General features: G+C 30.8%; 2 protein-coding genes across 2 annotated transcripts; one reads left to right on the top strand and one right to left on the bottom strand.

Moving 5' to 3' along the window:
* Positions 1 to 733: 733 nt before the first annotated feature.
* LOC107458448 (histone H4) lies at positions 734 to 1,355 on the bottom strand. The gene has a single exon (XM_016076653.3). It carries the CDS (start codon positions 1,245 to 1,247, stop codon positions 936 to 938), a length of 312 nt encoding a protein of 103 aa, XP_015932139.1. The 5' UTR covers positions 1,248 to 1,355; the 3' UTR covers positions 734 to 935.
* Positions 1,356 to 4,911: 3,556 nt separating this feature from the next.
* Positions 4,912 to 6,821, top strand: LOC107458424 (protein FAR1-RELATED SEQUENCE 5-like). Its single transcript, XM_021126723.2, has 3 exons — positions 4,912 to 6,363; positions 6,439 to 6,665; positions 6,755 to 6,821. Exons 1-3 carry the CDS (start codon positions 4,912 to 4,914, stop codon positions 6,819 to 6,821), a joined length of 1,746 nt encoding a protein of 581 aa, XP_020982382.2.
* The last annotated feature ends 15,649 nt before the right edge of the window (positions 6,822 to 22,470 follow it).

Here is a 22,470-nt window from a genome sequence, read left to right as displayed (position 1 = left end):
ACCGCCTCATAAAGCCATATCTTAACCTCCCCAAGATAATAGGGACGGGTACCACCATAAAGATACGGCACTACACCAACGGTGGTTATTGGCTCACCACTATAAGTACACTGACACCCCTCAGGTATCTCTAAATCCAATACTCTCTAAGACTTGCTTACACCCTTGCTAACTTAGGCATCGGAGTGTCTTTGCAGGTACCACCCCCCATTCACACGCGAGCACAAGTCGGACGGAGCCTCCTGAGTTGCGGACCTACCCGGAGTTCTCCTCCATCACACACTTGAGCCGCCAAACGCCATCCGTCGTATTAGTCTCCGGTTACCTACCGTAACAGTTATATAAGTGAATGATCTGGTTAACTTTTAAAATTCAAATAAGTTCGTTGTTTGCTCACAAGTACAGTAGTAATAGTGAAGATCACATTGCATCTAACCCCATCGATGAGCATCATATTCATTAGTACCCAGCACATCCTTAGACGGCTAAACGAAGACATTCGACCAAAATTAGAATACATTTAAATGTACATCTCTTCACAGTTCTTGTAAAACTAATTATAGTGCTCATAAACCAAGTCATATTATACGCCATCTTTAAGACTGTTACCAATACTTGTTAGATTAAAAAAAATAGAACCAAGTAGATAATAATAAAATAAGAATTGAACAAGCTAGTGGTAGCTACTACATTAGAAATATCAAAAGCATGTATGAACAATAACAGCTAAAAGTTTAAGAAAGAAATTCAATTCAAATAAACTTGAACTATTCAATTCAAACTACAAATTTTTTCACGGGAATAAAATAAAATACAAACCAAAATACAGATTTCCTTCCAACTTTTTCTTAAAAAAGCACAAGTCTATCACATGCCCAATTTCCAAAATCCTTCCAATATCTACCAATCTTTTCAAAATCCAAACTTTGGAAGCCTCAGCCTCCAAACCCATAGAGGGTCCTTCCCTGCCTCTTCAGAGCGTAAACAACATCCATGGCCGTCACCGTCTTCCTCCTTGCGTGCTCCGTGTATGTCACCGCATCACGAATCACGTTCTCCAAAAAGATCTTAAGAACACCACGAGTCTCTTCATAGATCAAACCACTGATTCGTTTCACGCCACCTCTTCTCGCTAGCCTCCGAATCGCAGGCTTCGTGATTCCCTGAATGTTATCGCGGAGAACCTTACGATGCCTCTTGGCTCCTCCTTTTCCCAATCCCTTGCCACCCTTTCCGCGACCTGACATTTTCTCGGGGAAATTTGAAGGAATTTCTTAGAATTCCAAAGTGTGATTTGGGAATTAGGGTTAGGGTTTTGAATAAAAATTGATGGTTTGATAAGTGGTGGGAAAACGAAGAGGGTGTGTTGGTATTTATTAGGAGCGGGAAGTGTTTTTTTATGAATGCGGGTGTGGATCTTGAGATTGATGGTTGCCGTTGGATCAAGATGCGATTGAACGGATAGAGATAACGATCCGTGGCTCGTTAAGTGGGATGTTCTTGAACGTCGATTTATTAGTTTGGACGGTCAGATTCATTTATGAAAGTAGATTTGCGGATTATGCACCTTTAGCGTCTTGGTAACGGTGTTACTTTCAATGTAATTTCACAAATGCTGGATGCCTATGTAGAATTTAAAATCGGAGTCTCTAAATTTTATATTTTTATTTTCGAAAATAAAGTAAAATTTTTTATTATTGAATTTTTTTATATTTTTTTGGTCCAATCTATAAAATAAATAATAATAAATTATATTTTATTTTTTAATATTATTTCTTTAGTTTTTGCTTTGTATTGGAAGTGGCAATAAGCGGTCAAAATTCAAAAGTAAATTTTTGTTCAACTCGATTTTTTTAGTTATGGAATTCATTAGTGTGGTTTTTCCGGATATGGAAATAAAGAGAGATAGACGAAAAAGTGGGACAGTTTTATGTCATTTTTAGGTGAAAAAATTCGGAGGGTCTGAGTTCTTTGTTAAGCAAAAATAAATAAACAAGTCGGAGAGTACGACTTGTTGATAGCTGGAATTTGAATTTTAACAATGCAAAACGGATCGTGCGTTTTGTATATATATATTTTTTATCAAGCTAAAAATAAAATCGTAGGGTCCGAGTTCCCTTTTTTAAATATTAATTTGAATCTGCCAATGGTAAACAGCAGGTCCGATTTAGGTTTATTGAAAATATCAGATTCCGTGTTCTTCTTCAAGCTTGCTCGTCTTCTTTTTCTGGTTCTCTACATTTGTATTTTTTTCCTTCATGGTATGTAATTCAAAAATTTGTTAGTATGATTTCTGTTATTATTTAGTAGAGTAAAAAAAATAAATGATATAATACTTTTGAAAATGTATTATTTTGAATGATAGAGTACAAAAATAATACACATTTCTATTCATCTTCTAAGTTCTAACAATAACAACAATAATAATAAACTTCCTAACAATAATAATTTTAATTATAAAATATTAAAAAAAATTCAAAAAAAAACTATATCTGGTAAAAATGATAATAATTCCTAAATTCAATTTCTAACCACAATAATAATAATTAGCCACTTAACAATAATAATTATAATTATGAAATATAAAAAAAATTTAAAAAATTAAACGGAGAAAGGAAGAAGAAGAAGGTGGGAGTGAAGTTGAAAGTAAATCTAAAAGCGATTGTAATTGGATAATGAGAGTGGGTTGCATGGGTCTTTGTTTGGTTTCAGGGCACCGTTCGGGGAGAAGCTATTGCGCGATGTGTGTCCAGACTGCATCAAATCGAACAGTGCGTTTAGTGAAATGCAACTCGGACGGTCCGTGTGGTGAATGGAAACTCGCATGGTCCGAGTTGTGGTTTCACTGACACCACAAAATTGTGAAGCACCTCTCTCTCCCATATAAGAGTCCAACACCACTCATGCATTCATATGCAAATTAAAAAGCGCGATTTTATCTCGTCTTACAATGATTCATATAAAATTTATCTTGTCTTTATCTATGGATAGTACGAAAAACTAAATTTTAAGGCAGAAACTCACCTGCAGTCGACTGTAGGTGAAGTTGCTTCTGGATGACTGACACGTGTTACTATATGGTTTAAAAAAAATCGATTTATTTTATACAAATGGTTTATTTAAAAAATCGGTTTGAATTGGACCAAACAGTTACTTTTATTCCCTTCTTCTTCGTTTCATACGTAAACATCATTATCTTCCAATCCTTCTTCTTCATTTCACACGTAAACATCATTATCTTCCAATCCTTTTTCAGAACTAATATCAAAACTTTCAATTAGGTATGTTCCTCTTGTTTATATTTCTTAATCAAATTTATTATTTCAAATGTATTTCTTAATTTATGTTTTTATTCATTCCTCCGTAAATGATGAAAATTATTTAATAAATATATACATGTTTATATCATCACACCATTTTAATGTTCAGGATGAAATTGATTGGACGTTAGACAACAATTTTGGGAGTTCTACTATTCACATCTTTGGCTAGAGTTAGTACAGAAATTGATTAGATTGTCGTTACTTCTCAGATTCAAGTCATTATAAGTAAAGTTAGTACCTTTATCCTGCAAGTATTGAATTAATGAGTTATGCTTTTTTTTTTTACAAATAATTTGTAAAATATAATTGTAGTAAGTATTGATTTGATATCAACAATATGTAAAAATTAACATTTTTAGTGTTGTCCATACAAATATCCAATTAAATATAATAGGTAATTGTATGAGATTTAACTATATTATAAAAATAGAGATAATTTTTTCAATAAAACTGTATATACATTTAAGCTTAATATTTAAAGATGTATATATTCTTTGTATTCTTATTTAAACTCAGCTAGTTTTGATTAATGCATTTTATATTAATAAAGATCTGATCTAGTCTTATATTATATTTTAAGAAATATATTAATTCACAAAGAAGATATTGAATTAGGGAGTAATAAACTATGTACTCTAATTTAATATTTATATTTGATTAAAGAACAGTAAATTATTATTTTTTCAATTGAATACCTAACTAATTGAATAAAACCTATCTTATTCTCCTTATTTAGTTTGGTGATGATTTGAGATATTTAAGGAGTAGGCGAAATTAATTTTAAGAGGTTAATTATAATCACTTGAATTTGAATGAAATTCTTATATATATATATATATATAAAGTTGATATGGTTAAAAATTTTAGTATCAACCATGAGTACTAAAATAAAAAAACATATATAACCCAAAATACTCCAAATATAACTATAATGTAATACTAGGTCTAGTATTTTTTTTAATTTTGCCACAGTAATATTTGTAAAGAATAAAATAGTGTTTTGGGATTTAGATTTTTATCTTAGTACAGGTTTAATTTGTGTATATTTTTTCTTGAAAAGAATCATGTGAGCAAATTATTAACTTTATAGAAACAAATTTTAAATTATTAACAATTTATTAAAAGTAATTTAAACTTTAACATTAATCATAACAAAATTCGACCTATATAATATTAGTAAGGTACATGACTAAAAAGATGTTTAGAACTAAATTTTATATTTCTTCTCATTTATTTTTCTAGTTTATTTGTTAAAAAATTTATGTTGCTGGTAGAAAGGATACGGGAACAATAGAAAATAAACTATGAGATTACATTGTTGTAATTCGTCAATTTTATAAGTTATTTTATTTTAATACTAATGTAGGGTAAGAAAAAAATATGGAAAATATATCACATTCTGAAGAGGATGAATGTTATATAGAGGAGGAGGAAAATGAATACGGCAATGATAAAACTACTGATGATAAGGAGGCAGCTGTTTTGAGTGCAAATGATTTTTTGAATCAGCAATTTGTAAGTTATGAAGAAGCTTACGAATGTTATGTAAGGTATGCCAAGTGTGTGGGGTTTGGAGTTCGAAAGGGGGATGCAGCTGCTGATAGTACTGGCAATTATGTTCGACGTAAATTCTTGTGCAACAGAGCAGGTGGTGAGAGAGAAGAAATGCTATGCAACTACTGGTAAAATAAGAAAGCAGAAACCTGAGACCAGAACAAATTGTAATGCAATGTTGTCAATTTATCTTGACAAGAGTTGTTCAATGTGGAAAGTCAGAAAGATGGTAGAGGATCATAACCATCCTTTGATACCTCTTAAATTAGTTCACCAAATTCCAAATCATCGTACAATGACAGATGCAGACAAGGCACAAGTGGATAGTATGCATAGACATGGTCTCCCACCTTCGAAGATCATGGGTCTTATTGCTGGACAAGCCGGTGGTTATGAATTTGCTGGTTTTACAAAAAAAGATTTGGATAACTATATTGAAAGAAATCTACGTTCAAAGATCATTGAAGGAGATGTAAATGCAACTCTTAATTATTTGCATGGAAAAGCAGAGGATGCACCAATGATGATTGTGAGACATAGTTTAACAGATGATGATAAATTGGAGCATTTATTCTGGGCGGATGATTTAAGTCGATTTGACTATCAATATTTTGGTGATGTTCTAGCATTTGATTCTACCTACAGAAAAAATAAGTATAATAGGCCGCTAGTTATCTTTTCAGGCACAAACCATCATCGCCAAACTTGTATTTTTGGCTTCGGTTTGCTAGCAGATGAACAAACAAAATCATACAAGTGGTTACTAGATAACTTTTCAGAGGCGATGATGAATAAGCATTCGAGTCTTGTCATAACAGATGGTGATAATGCCATGAAGAGTGCAATTGAAGAAGTTTTTCCAAATGCTACCCATAGATTGTGTGCTTGGCATCTGTATAAAAATGCAGTATCTCATATCAAGGACACAGAATTTCGTGAGAAATTTAAGAAATGCTTGTATGCCAAATTTGAATGTGATGAATTTGAAGAGTATTGGCATGACATGGTTGAAAGGTTTAATCTTGTGGGAAACGACTGGGTAGAAAAACAATATAGAAGGAAAGAACAGTGGGCTACTGCTTATTTGAGTAGCAAGTTCTGCGCTGGATTTAGAACTACATCCAGATGTGAAGGTATAAATTCTTTCATTAAAAGCTTTGTTGACTCAAGGGATAGTATACTTGCATTGGTGCAAAACCTTGAACGTGCTTTAAGGGACTACAGAAATAATGAGATTGTTGCTGAATTCAAAACAATAAATGGAGAACATGTGCCCACAACAGGTTTACATTCTCTCGAGCGTCATGCTGCATCAGTGTATACTAGGGAGATATTTTGGAAAATATTAGAAGAGATTAAAAGTGTGGCAGCTTTGGATATTGTGTCGTCTGGTAGTCGTTCAACAACTACAGAGTACAAGATCATCAAGTATGGAAGACCTGATCATGAGTACATTGTTTTATATGATCAAGATACTCAAAAAATGGTGTGTTAATGTCAAAGATGGGATAGTTATGGTATTCCATGTTCTCATATGTTTTGCGTGATGAAACGGGAGTAGATTAAGGAATTCCCAGAAACTCTTATATTAAAAAGATGGACTAAAGACGTTAAAAAAATTGACGATGATCAAGGTAACATAAACGGAAAAGAGGATGATGAAAGGAGCATTCTGATGCGGATAGGTGCATTATCAGTTGCTAGTTCTCGTATGATATACTTAGGAGGCATAAAATTGTCTCATTTTCCTTATATGGTCCCATTCCCAGTCATAGATGGTTGCTACAGGTAATTAAGAGTTATTGTCATTTATCTATCTTATGTTTAGTTTTCAAGTAATATTTTCCCATGAATTTATATCTTTTGGGATTTAATAGCATGCGAATGATTCGATTTTTTATTTTGACAGGCCATGCAGAATACACACAGTCAAATAAGGAGTGATTTTTGAGATTAATATCATGTAATAGATAGTTTTGGAGTATGAAAAAAGTGTTTTTGGGACTAAAGACATCGATAGTAATGAAATACAAATATGTTTTGTGAATATTAGCGGAAGAAACTTTTTATTTAGAGACACTGATAAAAGAAAATAATGCAAGTCTATATCTATAACTAACTGTTCGTGAATATTATTAAATTAGTTCGTTTTATTATTATTATTATTATTATTATTATTATTATTATTACTACTATTATTATTATTACTATTATTATTATTATTATTATATTTTGTCCAATAAATGTATGCTTTTATGCTTCATATTTTTTTATTCAGCACATTATATACATAATAAAACACATATTATTATTAAAGAAAAATATTATAAATTAGGACTATATTAAATAATTAATATTAACAACTTAATAGTACTCGGCATTAGTATGACTTTTATTTTTTTATACTTAATGCACTTCATTTAAAAAAAAAAAGTTACATTAAGAACAATATTCCACTAACTAGATTTTTTAAAAAACGAGTTGACATTGGATAAAAATACATAATTTGATAGGTGTAAGTATATAAATAACTAAAAATATTATTTATTTACTTTAGGTTTTAGCAGAAATTAATGTTTCTCATATGTTCTATATATATATATATATGATCAATTTTATAGAAAAAAATTTAAAATACAATGATACATAGTTAATACAATAGTAAAAAAATTAATTTTTATAAAAAATAATATCATTACATAATAAAATAATTAAATAAACAATAAATATAAGCTCAAAAGAATTTCTAATCAGGTTCTATTTGCAATTCTAAATATTTTTGAAAAAATTTTGTAATGAAAAATTTTAGAGTACGATTTTATTCTTATCTATATATAGTTCCTTAAATACTAATCCTTTAAGAGTACATCATAGGTCGATAGAAAGTAAATATTTTAATTACGGATAATTTAATGCATGTTTATGTGTAATTATGTTGTTTGCAAAATATTTTTTAATTAACGTTTACTTCTTTTAACAAATTTTAGTGTGTACCGAATTAAAAAATTTACCTTTAAACAAAACATAATAAATAACATTTTATATTATTATATTCAAACATATTTAGTAGATATAAAATATTTTTATAAAACATCGTAAATAAACAAAATATATTTTTACATCCTAGTACCATACGTAAAAGTATTTTTTTTAAAAGTGATACATTCAAATATTAAATTACTTGTATTTTTTATAAGATTCTTTAAAAAAAATATTCTAACATTTTTTTAAATTTACTACCCACACAAGACAATGTATTATTACTATCCGATTTATATGTAAACAATAAAAATGTAAAGAATAAAATAAATTTAATTTTAAGATAGATATTATAAATTTTTATTCACTTTTTTAAAATTATATTACGTTAATTAGGTTAAAATCTAAGGTATTCCAATATTTTTTATAAATACCTATTCATTTTATAATAGTACACGTCTTTTTTTGATATGAATGTAATGCAGTAGAATATTACGTATTTTAAGAAAATAAAAATAAGATAATAATCATTTTTATGCAAATACATCATAAATAATAAGCTCAATTTTTAATAATTTAAACTTCATTGACTTATAATTTACTGAAACAAAAAGTAATGAAATTTTCTAAAGAAATAAACTAATAATTCTAATATAGAATTATAACTAGACTAGATTACCCTATAAAACTAAGATAATAAAAACACTTTCTTGAAGTGAAAAAAAATTAAAATTGTTCCTAATTTAAATTATTCTAAAACTAAATTGGTCTTGAATTATTGTTCCAATTTTGTATAGCCAAATCTTCTATTTCCCTTTTCTTGATGTTGTGATCCCCACTAACCAGATCAATTGCAAGGCACACTCTTGTAAAATCATTCACTCTCTGTTACAGAATAAAATTACAATGTTATATTAGATTAGAAACTAACTTGTGAATTTAATAAATTAAATATATTGTTATAATACCCCAACATCATATGATCCCCAAAGATTTGATAGTATCATCCATTGTGCAACATAAATACTACAATCATTCCTGCAATAGAACACATAATAAAAAAAATAAAAAGATAATAAATTTTAATAATGTTGCTTCTTAATAATAAGATAAGTTTATGTAATTATTATAACTTTTCACTCATATTAATTTAGATTAAAAATAGTGAATGAAGTGCGAAATTTTTATTTACTTACGAGCCATCTTCTTGCTGTGTAACTTCGGGATCTACTAATTTATAAGTAGAAATTGTAGGTGATATCCCAACAGGCAATTTATATGTTCCATCACCTAAAATATTTTCAAGAAATGACACCTGAATGGTAGTCATCAACCATAAGTGGTAATCCAAATATGATGAAAGAATATTTTTTAAATACAATCTGGTTTGTTTGTTTAAATAGCTCACCACTTTATTGACTGCTGTCATCCTTGACTTTTTCTGTATCTTAGATTTTTTAGAGTCAAGATACACAATTTCTTGATCCGATAGGTTAACAACCATTAAGAACCAGTGAAAATCCACGTGAATTGGAACATAAATTTACATTAACAAATGACATACTTTTAGCACCATACTTTGATAGCAAATTTCTCTATGAGACATGCCTACCTTAGTAAGATTATCTGCTTCTCTCATAAAATTGGCCTTAATGTAATTCCAAGTTCCGATGGAAATATTTTCTAGATGCATTGCAATTTGCTGTAAAAGACATGTCAATTAGAACGAGCATACATACCTATAATGCGGAAAAAGAATAAACATACCGCAAATGTTGTGGGGAGAAACCACATGTGGCAATCATCATTATGAGTTAGCATGGAAGCAACAAGGATAAGGATCTATAGTTATATCAAATCACAAGGTCCAAAATTATATAAAACAAACAATTCAATAAGTTTTGTTACAGAATAAAGTGGATTTGAGTACATCTTGGATAAATGTGTAGCAAAACAAAAAAAATACAATATATCATCAACAATGGGCTGCCCAGGTTTTAGTGTCATCAAAGCTTCTCTTGTGCCTGAACAATGATCATTGGAAACCAATTCTTCCCTATCAAAAACAAAATCATTGCTTTGTGTCATCTTTAAAAAAATCACGTATACCTTCTAAAAATTTATTAAGAAGATTGTAAAGTACTTCGGGTCATAATTAAAACCAAAAATATATGACGCAAGGGCAAGATCTGCTTCTCTAAACCTCGAATTCTTTGTTGCCTGAAACGAAACCGAGAAACACTGCATAATGTATTCTAAAAAATAAATAATTTACTTGATTAATCTAAATTTATTTATATTGTTCATTAAATTATTAATTACTTGGATAATTTTATCTCCATTCGCTAAGGTTGAGACATCTTCAGCTAACTTTTCTTCGTGCGAGAATAAATTACGCTATGGAAAAAAAAAGTACAATTCATGTTAGACTTATGAATAACAAAAATAAAATTGGTTATGCAATTAATGTTTTAAAGACAATAATACCTTAGTGTCAGTCTTAGATGGGGTCTTCCATACTCCATTTTGTCTAGTTTTTTGCCATAAAGATTTCCTTTTTTTGCGCGCAAAACCTTTATCAGTCTCATCATTCTGTCTTGAAGATGTTGGTGTTGTCTCTTTGGGCGTAGTTTTCTTTTTAACAGTATTTTTCATACCACTGGAAATTGGACCACTTATAGGAGTAGTATCCACGCATTGACTCACAGGAGGCGTTGAGTTAATTAGTTGTGATGATAGTTCGTCCACCTTTTTGGTCAACAGCTGTAGTTGCTCAGCTAATCCTTGTAAAAATTTTGTTGGAATTATACTTACTTCAGCATTAGTCTATCACAAAAACAAATAGAGGAACAATCAAATCAATTAATAGAAACAGTTGCTTACTAAAGAAAATGATAAAGAAGGATTTATGGTTACCATTGTGAAAATAAGTTGGGAATTCGTGTCTATCCACTTAGTATCATAAGGATGTAACGATTCCATACTTATGGACTCAGTCTTTTGCTTCGAAGAATCCATTAACTATCTTAAACTTAAAATATAAAAATGTAGTGAATATTTTATTTAGCTGTGAATGAAAGTATGTATATATAGATAGTGTTTTTTAACATAAGTTGGTTACATAAATGTCCCACTACTCCCTCATCTATAGAAAGATCTTGAATAACCAAATAACCGTTCAAGATTATCTTAGAATTCGGTGATAATGAAAAAGAAATTTACAAGACAAATAGGTAATGCAATATACACGTCAATATATATTTTTTCATATACACTTGTAGATAAATATTACCATATGTTCTGTTTAATAAATTGATGCACTTATCACTTATCTAAAAATATGAAGAAATAAAAAAATTGACATACTTATATTTACAGAAAAATATTTTTTTTTATTCCCAACATTCATCTAATTTAGAGAGCAAACAAAATTAGTTATTTATTTGTTGATGTCAAATTTTAATTTAATATTAAATAAATTATATTATCTAAATTTTTACTTTACCTTAACCTCCTATGTGTCTATGTTTTTTTTTATTCATGAAAAAAAGCAATAGAGAGTATATAAACTATAAAAATATTTTTTTAAGATATAATTATGACTGTAACAAAAACTTGTTACATTAAAATTAAATTCTTTAACCTCACCTAAAAAAGAATTAAAGGTAGCATATCTTTATTCTAGTACTCACAATTGAAAAGACATTATTTATACACAATAATAATAAATTCACTATTTGTGCTAAATAATAATAAATTATATAAAAGATTACGTGAATCTATTAGAAATTAAAAATTAGATACCAACTTTATAAGGACTAAATTTACTGACTAATTAATTTTTAATAACAAAAACATCAATGTTAATGTTAAAAGACATATTTAATTTTATCATAATGAATTAATTTATTTAATTTTAATATGAATTAGAATTTTAGTTTTATAAAATAATTATTCATTTAGAGTGACGATAGACTAAAACATCATTATTAGATAAAATATTATTTAATTTAATTAATCATTAAATATTTGAATTTAGTTTTAAAAACGGAAATATTTCACGAATTCACTCTTACAAGAGAACAAACCAAAATATTGTAAGAGAGTTCTTTCTAGTAATTTCTTTTATGTTGTTTCCTTTTTAGAATTAGTACAGCCAAATGTTTCTGTTAGAACTTAAAAAATTATGTAGTAACATATAATAATATTATTTATTTATCCTCCTTAGTTTATTAATTTTGACATTGTTATATTACATAATTCTCTTCTATTAGATTAATATAAAAATCATTGTATTAGATTTAATTCTATATATATCAAATATAACAAAAAAAATCTATTTAAAAAATTATTGGATTAATTTAATTGATCTCATAAAAGTACTTTGTAATATTCAATTACCTTATTAGCATTTTTTTACAAGTTAAGATATTTCGATTAATATATTAAAATTTAATGATAACCGTACATGTCAAGTAGAGCTCGAAGTGAGTCAATCCAATTCATAAGCCAGCACACCACCTGACTCGTTAAAAGCTCGATAAATTAAACTTGTGAGTTGGTGAGTCGAGTTTGAAAAAAGAATCGAACTCATAAATTAAATAACCGATCTTAACCTTGGAAAAGTTCAGCTCATTAACTCGTAAATGGGCTCGATTATATGTATAATATTACATACATACATACATATACATATATCCTATATGCATTTAAGTTATACTTTCGATGTAGGTCATAAATAGAAAAATTATGATAATAAATAAATAGACAATATGTCAAATTTACTATTTTTAATAATTTTTACTGTATACATAAGTTGTAATTAATTGAAATAGAATTATAAATTATGTTCTTGTTATTTGAGTCAGCTCATGAGCTTTTGGTGAGCCATGCTTGAGTTTAAGAAATAGGCTCGATTGTCGCCATGAGCCAAGTTCAATTTTCATGACCCGAACTTAAGTTTGGTATACTCAACTCAGCCCGACTCACATCTAAGTCTAATATTAAGTAGTACTTCTTTGTAAGTTAATAACTAAATCTCATATAAATATTATGATTCACTTGAAAAATGAAAAAATGTAGAAATAAAAAGAATGTAATTTATGATATTTTAGTTACAACTAATGGTATCAAACCGGGGATTACATATTCTGAAAAAAAAATCTTATAGTCCCATACATAATAATTTTAGGACTGACAAGAGTAATCTCGCACTATTCATGTATGTCATGATTTTAATGGTGAAATTTCATTATAAGTTTGAATAAGTTTTATTACATTATTTATATAATTTGATTATATAAATTTATAAATGTTAATTGTGTTAAAATTTTAATACGAAAAATATATATTTCTCCCGAGTGTCGAAAATTTTTATATTTATCTTTGGTTGATGATTTTTGTAAATATTATTCGATGCGAGTTGGCGTGACTTAGTATCATAACAGTATGTTTGTAGGATTGCAAGAATAGACTTGATCTTTACTCAAACATAAAAGCAAATCGAGTTAAATATGGAATTAGCTTAAGTCATTGGTTTGACCCACGATAATGGAAAAAGTGTCACATACTAGTTTGTGATAAATTGAATCTATTTGCAAATCTCATGTTCAACTTACTAGATAATCAATTTGTAAATTATTTAATATTTGAAATGGCCCCTGAAATTTGACCTCTGACATAATTCAGTCCATCTCGCCATCCTCAGGAGCTGGGACAATCTTCCCATCAACCATTTTGTAACCACCCCCCTATAGTTGTAGCTGCCTCCGCCTTTTTCGCCCTGGCCCGAGCCTTCTCCAAGTCAGACCTCAACCCGTCCCTCTCCTCTTCCAACTATTTTTTAATCTCTTTAAGTCTGTCCACCTCAGCTCGGGCAGCCATTAAAGAACTCTAAGTAGCATTGAGAGGAGTCTTCTCCAACTCCCTATCCAAGATAGTACACACACCAGCAGCCCAATTTTCATTTCGGGTAATGATTTGAAGGTGGATTTGAATAGCCACGCCATCCATACTGATATGCCTATGGGGAAGAATATTTTAAATCACATCCAGCGCCCAACATTCGAGCTGGTATATCTTCAAAAAATAATAGGAGTTCAGGTGTAGCTAGGTAGGGGGAACATTGCAGGTGCAGATAACATTGCTCTCGAAATCAGAAAAAGAAAACCTAACATCTAACTTCGAGAAAAAGCAGTCCTAAGCATAGAAAAAGGGTCACTCTGACTCATCTAAAAGGGGAAAGCATACCCTCTCTTCGGGATCAGCCATTACTATCTCATAATTTCACTCATTCTCCCGATTCTCACATAGCCTATGGTGTCTACGAAAAGTTACAGTGTATTCTTTATCAATTACAGAAACGAGGTCAGGATAAAAGTACCCAGCCAAGCTAAAATAGAAAGGGGGATTTTTGTCGACATATCATGAACAATGGATCGAGACATACAGCTATACCTACAAATGCAACAAATTAACATCGTCATTAAAGGAACTTGGTCAAATCCAGAGGAAGTCGGGTAAAAGCAACAAAATATAACACGCGATTTCACAAGATATTTTCCAAAACAGAACGAATATAAATGGCGTCCCTCCTACAGTATCAGCAGCAACACCATTGGGGGACAATGCGATTATATTCTACAAGCAACGAACGGCAACAAGTTTCTCCAAAATTCCAAATACAGAACCAAATGTTCATAACAGTAACATCAGACGACGAAAACAATTTCAAAAAGGGGTTTTTAGTAAACAAAGCAACAGCATTGAACAACTTTTTCCAAAGAAATTTCAAGACACAAACAAAATCAACGATGTAAGAATCTCCGCTGTTACTTGAAATGTCCCCCGAAATACAAGAAACAGATTGAAAGAGCCCAGAATAGTTACACAAAAGGAAGTCAAGAATACCAACATTGATGAGGTGCGAAAAGGGAAAGGCACGTCTCGCAGCAAGCAACCACAAACGTTCTTCTCCGATGGGTGAAAAGAGACCTTTAAAGAGTCTAAGACAGAGAAATCTTGGGTCGAAACGACGAACAAGGAACGAAAGGGAAAAGTGAAGCGAAGAATTGTTTTGCATCTAGAAGGAAACATGGCAACATAGAGAGCTTTTCAGATATGGAATAAGGAAGAAGAAGAAAGGCGCAAAGCTTGTATAAGAGCGAAGGGGGAAAAAGGGTATTTTGCACCCCTCTTTAGAGCTATGCACGGATTCCAACAAAACGGCCATGTAATGATCACCCCTCATTTAAAGTGGTAACATTCAAAATTTCAAAACACATCGAGAATCCACCTCTTGAAGGTGGCATGCCCGACAAGGTAAACTGAAGCCGCGAAATGCTTGAACCCGGCCTCATGAAAGCTTGGACTCAAGTAGGGGCACTGTTCATACTCTGACCTAAAACATAGATCCAGGCCCAACAAGGACAAAAAAGCCCACCTAAAAAGGGTGGCCTCTATCGTTTACCTGACCTCTTTAAATAGGTTGGACACGGCGACAAGTACCAACATTACTTATCCAAATATGTAACTGTCTCTTCGAATCTCTTTTACTATCTCTATCTCTCCTAAAAGATAGACCCCAACAAACTCTCAAAGATAAAGGGAATGGTTATCCATCAATTAAAGGTGTAACTACTCTAAAAAAGGTGGTCATCAAACTCTACTATAAATACGCTGACACCCCCTCAGGTATACACACCTTCTATTCTACTAAAATTATGCTTAAAGCCCTTACTAACTTAAGCATCGGAGTCTCTTGTAGGTACCACCCCTTGGCCCTTACCTCCTGACGTGGAACTTAGACGGTGGCACATTGGCGCAAGAACAAGTCGGACACTGCCTCATAAGGAGTGTAGACCTCACATTCAGACACAAATCAATGTTTCAAGTAACCCTCAAAACAATTAGCATATATTATGAAGAACCAAATTCGGTGTTCTACAACGATTCAACGAAAGAAGAAACAAGATTTGCAAAACAAAAAAAATTGATTTTTTTTCCGAGAATATAATCATGATTATGAGTCAAAATATATTTGTAATTCAAAAATGTCTGTTACAATATGATCAATAATTCATAAATTTATAGTTATAAAATTATATATTAAAATATAACATACACATTAAAAAAATAAGTTAAACAATATATATATATATATATATATTCATATAAAAATACATTGTTAGTGAATTTGTGAGAACTTTTTGTATACACAGTATATTTTTGTTAGTAATTTATATTATCTTTTAATTCATACAAAATTGTAATAAGAAAACTATAAAAGAAGAAAAAAACATGTTAATTAGAAGAAAAAATAAATTTAAAAATAAAGATATAGTAAACATTATGTTATGATATTTTAAATCTCTTCTTAAAGGATTGTATAACAATTAATTACAACCTTATTATCATATTTTATTTTTATTTATTTTTATCTTCTCACAATCATTTTATAATAATAAATGTGTACTCATTCGAAGTTTAACTTTAAAAAAAAAACAGAAACATCCCATAATCAAATGACCCTTCCTTATATGACGATAACAAATTCATTTTATTTTAATTAATGGGTTAATGAATTTATTTTTAAAAAATATTATTTTTTATGATATATTTTTCTTTATGATTCGAATCTCTTGAAAGAAATATATTTTTTGAAAACTTGGACACTAAAAACTAAACTATAATTTTACATTATCGTGATCTAAAACTAAATTTTTACATATTATAATTTGTATACCAACGTATTGTAAAAAAAAAAAACAAATATGAAGAGATTATTCTTTTTTGGGATAAAATTATTTTATTTAGATTGGAGTCATAAAAGTTGTTATGATCTTGGATATTATTTATTCTTTTAATATTTAAACGAAAAAGGATTAAAATATATATTATTTTTTAAAATATAAAAAAGTTAAACAAAATTTATGTCAACTATTTTTAAAAAAATTTAGCGAACAAGTAAAAGAAGGCATTTTTCTCTCACCAATTTTATCGCGAAGACTAAAATATGTCAACCGTTCTTCCACTACTCTATGATCAATCATGTTCACGCATATTCTGCTAGTTTTTTTAATCCAATAAAAATATAATTTCCTTGATGACGAGCTATATAAATCACAATGCATTCTTATACTTTAATATAACAGGTACTTTTATTTGTTATTAGGGTACTCTTATCATGACCACTAGCAGCTCCAAAAAAGAGTTAAAATCGTCGACGAAGATGCTCTTGCCAAAGGCATTACGTATGAAATTTGGTGGTGAGAAAAAAGTTCATACAACAAAAAATACAGAAAAATATTTGTCTGTATCAATTGACATCCTTGCCAAAGGAACAGAGACCGACATCTACATTCCCCTGGTGAGTGCCTTAGATATTTAGCAGTATATACAAATGAATTATATATTGTTATTTCATTTAAGATTATATTATTAAACATTCAGTTACAATTTGTTATTTTAACTTCTTATAAATGTAGTGGCTACCCATTTTATTTAGACCCCCTCCATGGATGACATTGACACATACAGAAACACTAATTGCAACATATGTTTATGACATAGCCAATGATACCAAAACTCATAGGTTTGTATAGATTTATCTCTATTTTTTACACTTAAAATTTTTGTTTAAATTGGTGTTGACATTTATTTGAGCAGAGATAAAATATTAGCAAAATCAAGCCAATTTAGTGCCAAAATATCATCATTTAAGACTCTGTGCCCAGGAAATCGTATAGATGAAAATGTAAGGTCTCTATCATTTATAAATCATGTGTGCACTCTACCATATTAAGTAAAAACTGAAATTTATAATTTACTAAACAGGTACTTAATGTGTTAGCTTCAATGTTGACATATGATGAAAGATCAGTGTCAGAATTGCATATGAATTGGTACATGCCATCAACCTTTGCAGTGAGTATATAAAAATATTTTAAAAAAATAATTTTTAAATATAGTTCATTCTTAAATTATTATTTTACTTGTCCTCTATAGCAATACATATTAGATGAGGAGATATCGTCAAAGAATATGCGAAAAAAATATCAAGAAGATTTTATGGGGAAGGTAGATTACCTTAGAAAGGTGATTGAATTATTTACAATTTAGTTTTTATAAAAAAATATTTAATTTTTTATTTTTCATTTTCTGTTTACTCATCACAATTAAAAAATTATTAGATGTTTGTTAGTGTTAAAGAAGACAGCAATCATTGGTACTTAGTGGTGTTTGATTTTCGAAAGCAAGAAATTATTTTATTAGATCCAACACCTGATCTATCTAAAGAGGACTCAAAGGATTTGACCATTAAAAGACTGGTAATTATACTTGTTTGATAATCTTAGTTGTCTAATTTCTATTATATTTGTAAATAATGTTAAATGGTTAAAATGGATGCAGGCTTTGTATACCGAAGTCATGTTACAGGATTCCACATTTTATGACTCCAAACGCACTGTAATGCCAAAAGTTTCAAAATTTACTGTCGTCATGTCAGATGAAATCGGAAGATGTGAAAAGTATTTGTTTTATTTATAGTTTATTCAACAAAATTATATTACAATCAAACTGAACATTTTTATTGACTGTAACTTACTTTATAGAAATGATGGAGGTGTTTGGGTGGCTCAATGGATGAAAGAATGTGGTTGGTGCGATCAATATTCTTCTATTGATGTAAGTAGTTATAACATAACATAAAAAATTAAGTATTTATTTCAAATTGCATGAATATATTTTTTTTCTTTTTACAGGTTCACGATGAAATTCGGATGAGACTTGCTTTGGATCTCATATTGCATCAGGACAATGTGAAAAGGGATGTTGTCATCAAAGCTGCCGAAAAAAATTACAAGAAAATTGATGCCAAGTATAGGACTTTAGTTAAAAAGTAGGATGCATTAGTATTAGATCTCCAAATTATTTATTTGTTTACTGTTAGCATGATGTTCTTTCTTTTAATATTTGTTATTTCTGCTCATATTATTCATCTTTTTTAATTGTTATTTTATTTCATTTAAAATTTATTAATTTTTATGTAATTTGATATATGTTAAATATATAATTTATGATCATATATGTTGCTGATTATTAGAGTTGGATCTTTGAAAGTATATTTTAATGTAAAATAGTCTATATTCAAATAGAAAATGATCTATACTCAAATGGAAAATGATCTATACTCAAAAGCTCCTAAAATATTTTTTTATTTAACCTAACTGTACGACCAATAATAATTTTTTAATACTTATAGTATAGGTAATTTTTTTATCATTTGTTAACTCTTAATATTTACTTTTGAACTTTTTGAAGTATTCTAATTTAGATTTCTACCTTTCGCTTGTCTTTATCTTCTTCATTCATAATTATAGTATTACTCTAGAATAAACAAAATTAAAAATATATCAATATTGACAAAAATGATATTAAACAAAAATATTATATTTTACAATTAAAAGTACATAACTAGAGTACAACATTAGAATATAAGAATAGAATTATTCATAAAAATTAAGTGATTGCATTCTTGACAATTAAAAAAGAAGTTAAATATAGTAGTATAATAAAAAAGATAACAATTTTGATGACTATGACCGCTGAGAGAATCTATATAAATAAGTCTTTGTTAAACTTTCATTTATTTTCAAGACTTTTTATACTTATTGTCCTTAACAATGAAAATATACTATTTCATCGATAAAAAAATGTACAAATGTATTAACTCATACATAACATCGACGTTAAGATAAAAAATATTTAAATTAATGAAAAGCGTATATCTTTGTAAGAAAATATACTTAACCTATTGGAAAAATAAAAAAACAAAAAATCAATAATTTTCTATGCGTTGGGACAATACAACATAACCACTCATACTTTTTTACAATGACATTTATGGGTTGCCTCCTAATTTTTTTCTCAATAATGAATGACTTATATTAATTTCTGTTTGTTCGGATGAATGCAGTAGAAAATTTTGGAGTCCGGATTCTTCTGTAAAGGAAGATAAAAAAATTCATGCATTAAGCCTATATCATACAGATATGGATTTAGACCTAGAAGATATGGGTATATTGAGGGATAAGTTTTTTTTAATTAAATAAAATAAAGAGGAATCAATTTTATTTGATTCAACAAATTGAAAAAGTAAATCTCCTACACTTACTAATATATAAATCGTGCTATGATCGTGTGTATTAAACACCGATTTATGCATTAAATTTCTTCAAAAAAAATATTCATAAATCGTCTCAAGACACTGAACATCTTAAATTATATATAATTCGTCATAGATAGCATGGTTTACTTTTTCTTTTTGATAATCCTAAACCTCAATTAATTATATATGTTTAGTTTATTTTCTCAACTAAAATATATCTTTAAAAATTTATTTTGTTATTTGAGGTTTTTAAAATATATTTTGTTAAAATTATAATTCTAAAAAGTATAAATGTTTTTTTAAATAAAAGTGACATATTAAATTAGGTTAAGTGTGATGAGTAATATTTTGAAATAAGAAGGGAGAAAGCACTTGGATATAGGACATGATTGATTAATTTAAGTTAAAATATTGTAGTTATTTTTTTAATATAATTTTGAGGAACAAATTTTTAGATTAATTACAAAACTTAATTGGTCTCGGTGATTTAAGTATATAGGATATATGATATAGCCATGATATTAGATTTTTTTTACCGTTATATGAATTTTATTATAAAAATAAATTGATTAATTTAAATTGAGAAATTATAGTTAATTAATTATTATAAATTTTTTTAAACCAAATTTATAATTGAAAAAAGAAACAAAATTATTTACTATATTGAAACTAATTCAATGTTAATCACATTTATTTTTCTATTATAAAATATAATAAAATTTTAATTCTCAAAACAAATTAAAATAATGTTATTTTGTAGTATTTAATTTTTTATAGTATTTTCATAAAGTTTGTATAAAATTCATTTATCACATTAACTGAACTTATTTATTTATGATATGTTACGGCCCAGCCCAAGCGACTCGCGGGTCAACTCGACCCGATGACGACCCGACCCGAACGGCCGGACGCAAACGGTTCACAGCGCGACCCGGACACGCGTCCCTGACAGTTCCCCGCTACAGCTGTGAGGAAGCTTCGAGGAAGGTGGGCCTGTCCTCGTAGGGCCCACCTCTGACACGATATAAATAGGGAAGGACCTGCCCTTCCCTCGAGGTACGTCACCTTTTCACCTAACATTCCTCCGCCTGCATACTGACTGACTAGATCGTCGGAGTGTCTTTGCAGGTGGCACCCCCCTTTTTTCCCACAACAAGTGCTCGACTTCACGGCAACCCGGAACTCGATACAGCTGCGATTGAGGAATCCCTGCTCACATCAATCACCACCCGACCTGTCCGAAAAACGACCACCGAACATTGGCGCCGTCTGTGGGGAGACCTTAATGGACGTTGTGCAGGGTCTCGGCGACCAGGGCCGAGGAGCCGGAGCGGAGGGGGCAGCCTCTGTCGCCTCGTTGAGAGGTCGGCGAAGGTCCCCCCGACAACTCACTGAACAGCACACGAGGACACGACCCTTCGGGGGAACGGGCGGCGACAGCGCCATAATAATGCAAGAGTTACGGCACAGGGTCCAAAATTTAGAACGACAGTTGGCCGACCAAGAGCGCGATGGACGAAGCACCGACCCCAGCTACACCCCGTCCCTCGAGGACCAGGAGAGAGACTCCCACCGAAGCCGCCAGCGACGCACCTCCGCATCCCGAACGGAAGCGGAGAGCACCCGGGAAGAGTCCCCAATCCCGAGAAGACGAAATGACACCATCATCTACTCCCGTGGCAGAGAGACGCGCCGCACGGCACGAGATCGTGAGGACAGTGAAGGGAGGTCCGGGAGGACTCGACAACCTGTGATAATGGGCGTCACCCCGTTCCACCGTTCCATCCTCGAAGTCTGGTTGCCGAAACACTTCGACAAACCAACGGACATGAGGTACGATGGAACCCAAGACCCCCTAGAACATCTCACGGCTTTCGAGGCGAGGATGAACCTAGAGGGAGTAGGAGACGAGGTAAGGTGCCGAGCTTTTCCGGTGACCCTGGCGGGACTTGCGATCAAGTGGTTTAACGGCCTCCTGCAGGGATCCATCTACAGCTTCTCGGACATCAGTCGTGCGTTCCTGGCCCAGTTTACGACGCGAATAGCAAAGGCAAAGCACCCAATCAACCTCTTGGGGATAACACAAAGACAGGGAGAGCCGACCAGAAAGTACCTGGATCGGTTCAACGACGAATGCCTGGAGATCGACGGCTTAACCGACTCGGTGGCCAGCCTTTGCCTGACGAACGGCCTCCTCAACGAAAACTTTTGAAAGCACCTTACCACGAAACCAGTTTGGACGATGCACGAGATCCAGACGGTAGCCAAGGAGTATATAAATGATGAGGAAGTCAGCCGAGTCGTGGCTGCCAATAAACGGCAGTCCGGCTACAACCAAGCTCGGCAACAGGGCAACGGAGAAAGAGCGAAGGAACAAGCCAGGGAGGAGGCACCAAACAAGGCACCCAGACCGTTCCCTCGGGTCGGGAAATTCGCTAATTACAC

This window comes from Arachis duranensis, chromosome 7 (assembly GCF_000817695.3).
Source record: "Arachis duranensis cultivar V14167 chromosome 7, aradu.V14167.gnm2.J7QH, whole genome shotgun sequence".
Lineage (NCBI taxonomy): Eukaryota > Viridiplantae > Streptophyta > Magnoliopsida > Fabales > Fabaceae > Arachis > Arachis duranensis.
Note: the sequence above shows the minus strand (reverse complement) of the source record. Positions and strands in the feature narration are given on the sequence as shown.

Coding starts and splice junctions, on each gene's coding strand:
- LOC107458448 (XM_016076653.3), bottom strand. CDS start 1,247: ATGTCAGGTCGCGGAAAGGGTGGCAAGGGATTGGGAAAAGGAGGAGCC.
- LOC107458424 (XM_021126723.2), top strand. CDS start 4,912: ATGCAGCTGCTGATAGTACTGGCAATTATGTTCGACGTAAATTCTTGT. Junction 6,364..6,438: donor ATCAAGATACTCAAAAAATG/GTGTGTTAATGT, acceptor AAACGGGAGTAG/ATTAAGGAATTCCCAGAAAC. Junction 6,666..6,754: donor GTCATAGATGGTTGCTACAG/GTAATTAAGAGT, acceptor GGGATTTAATAG/CATGCGAATGATTCGATTTT.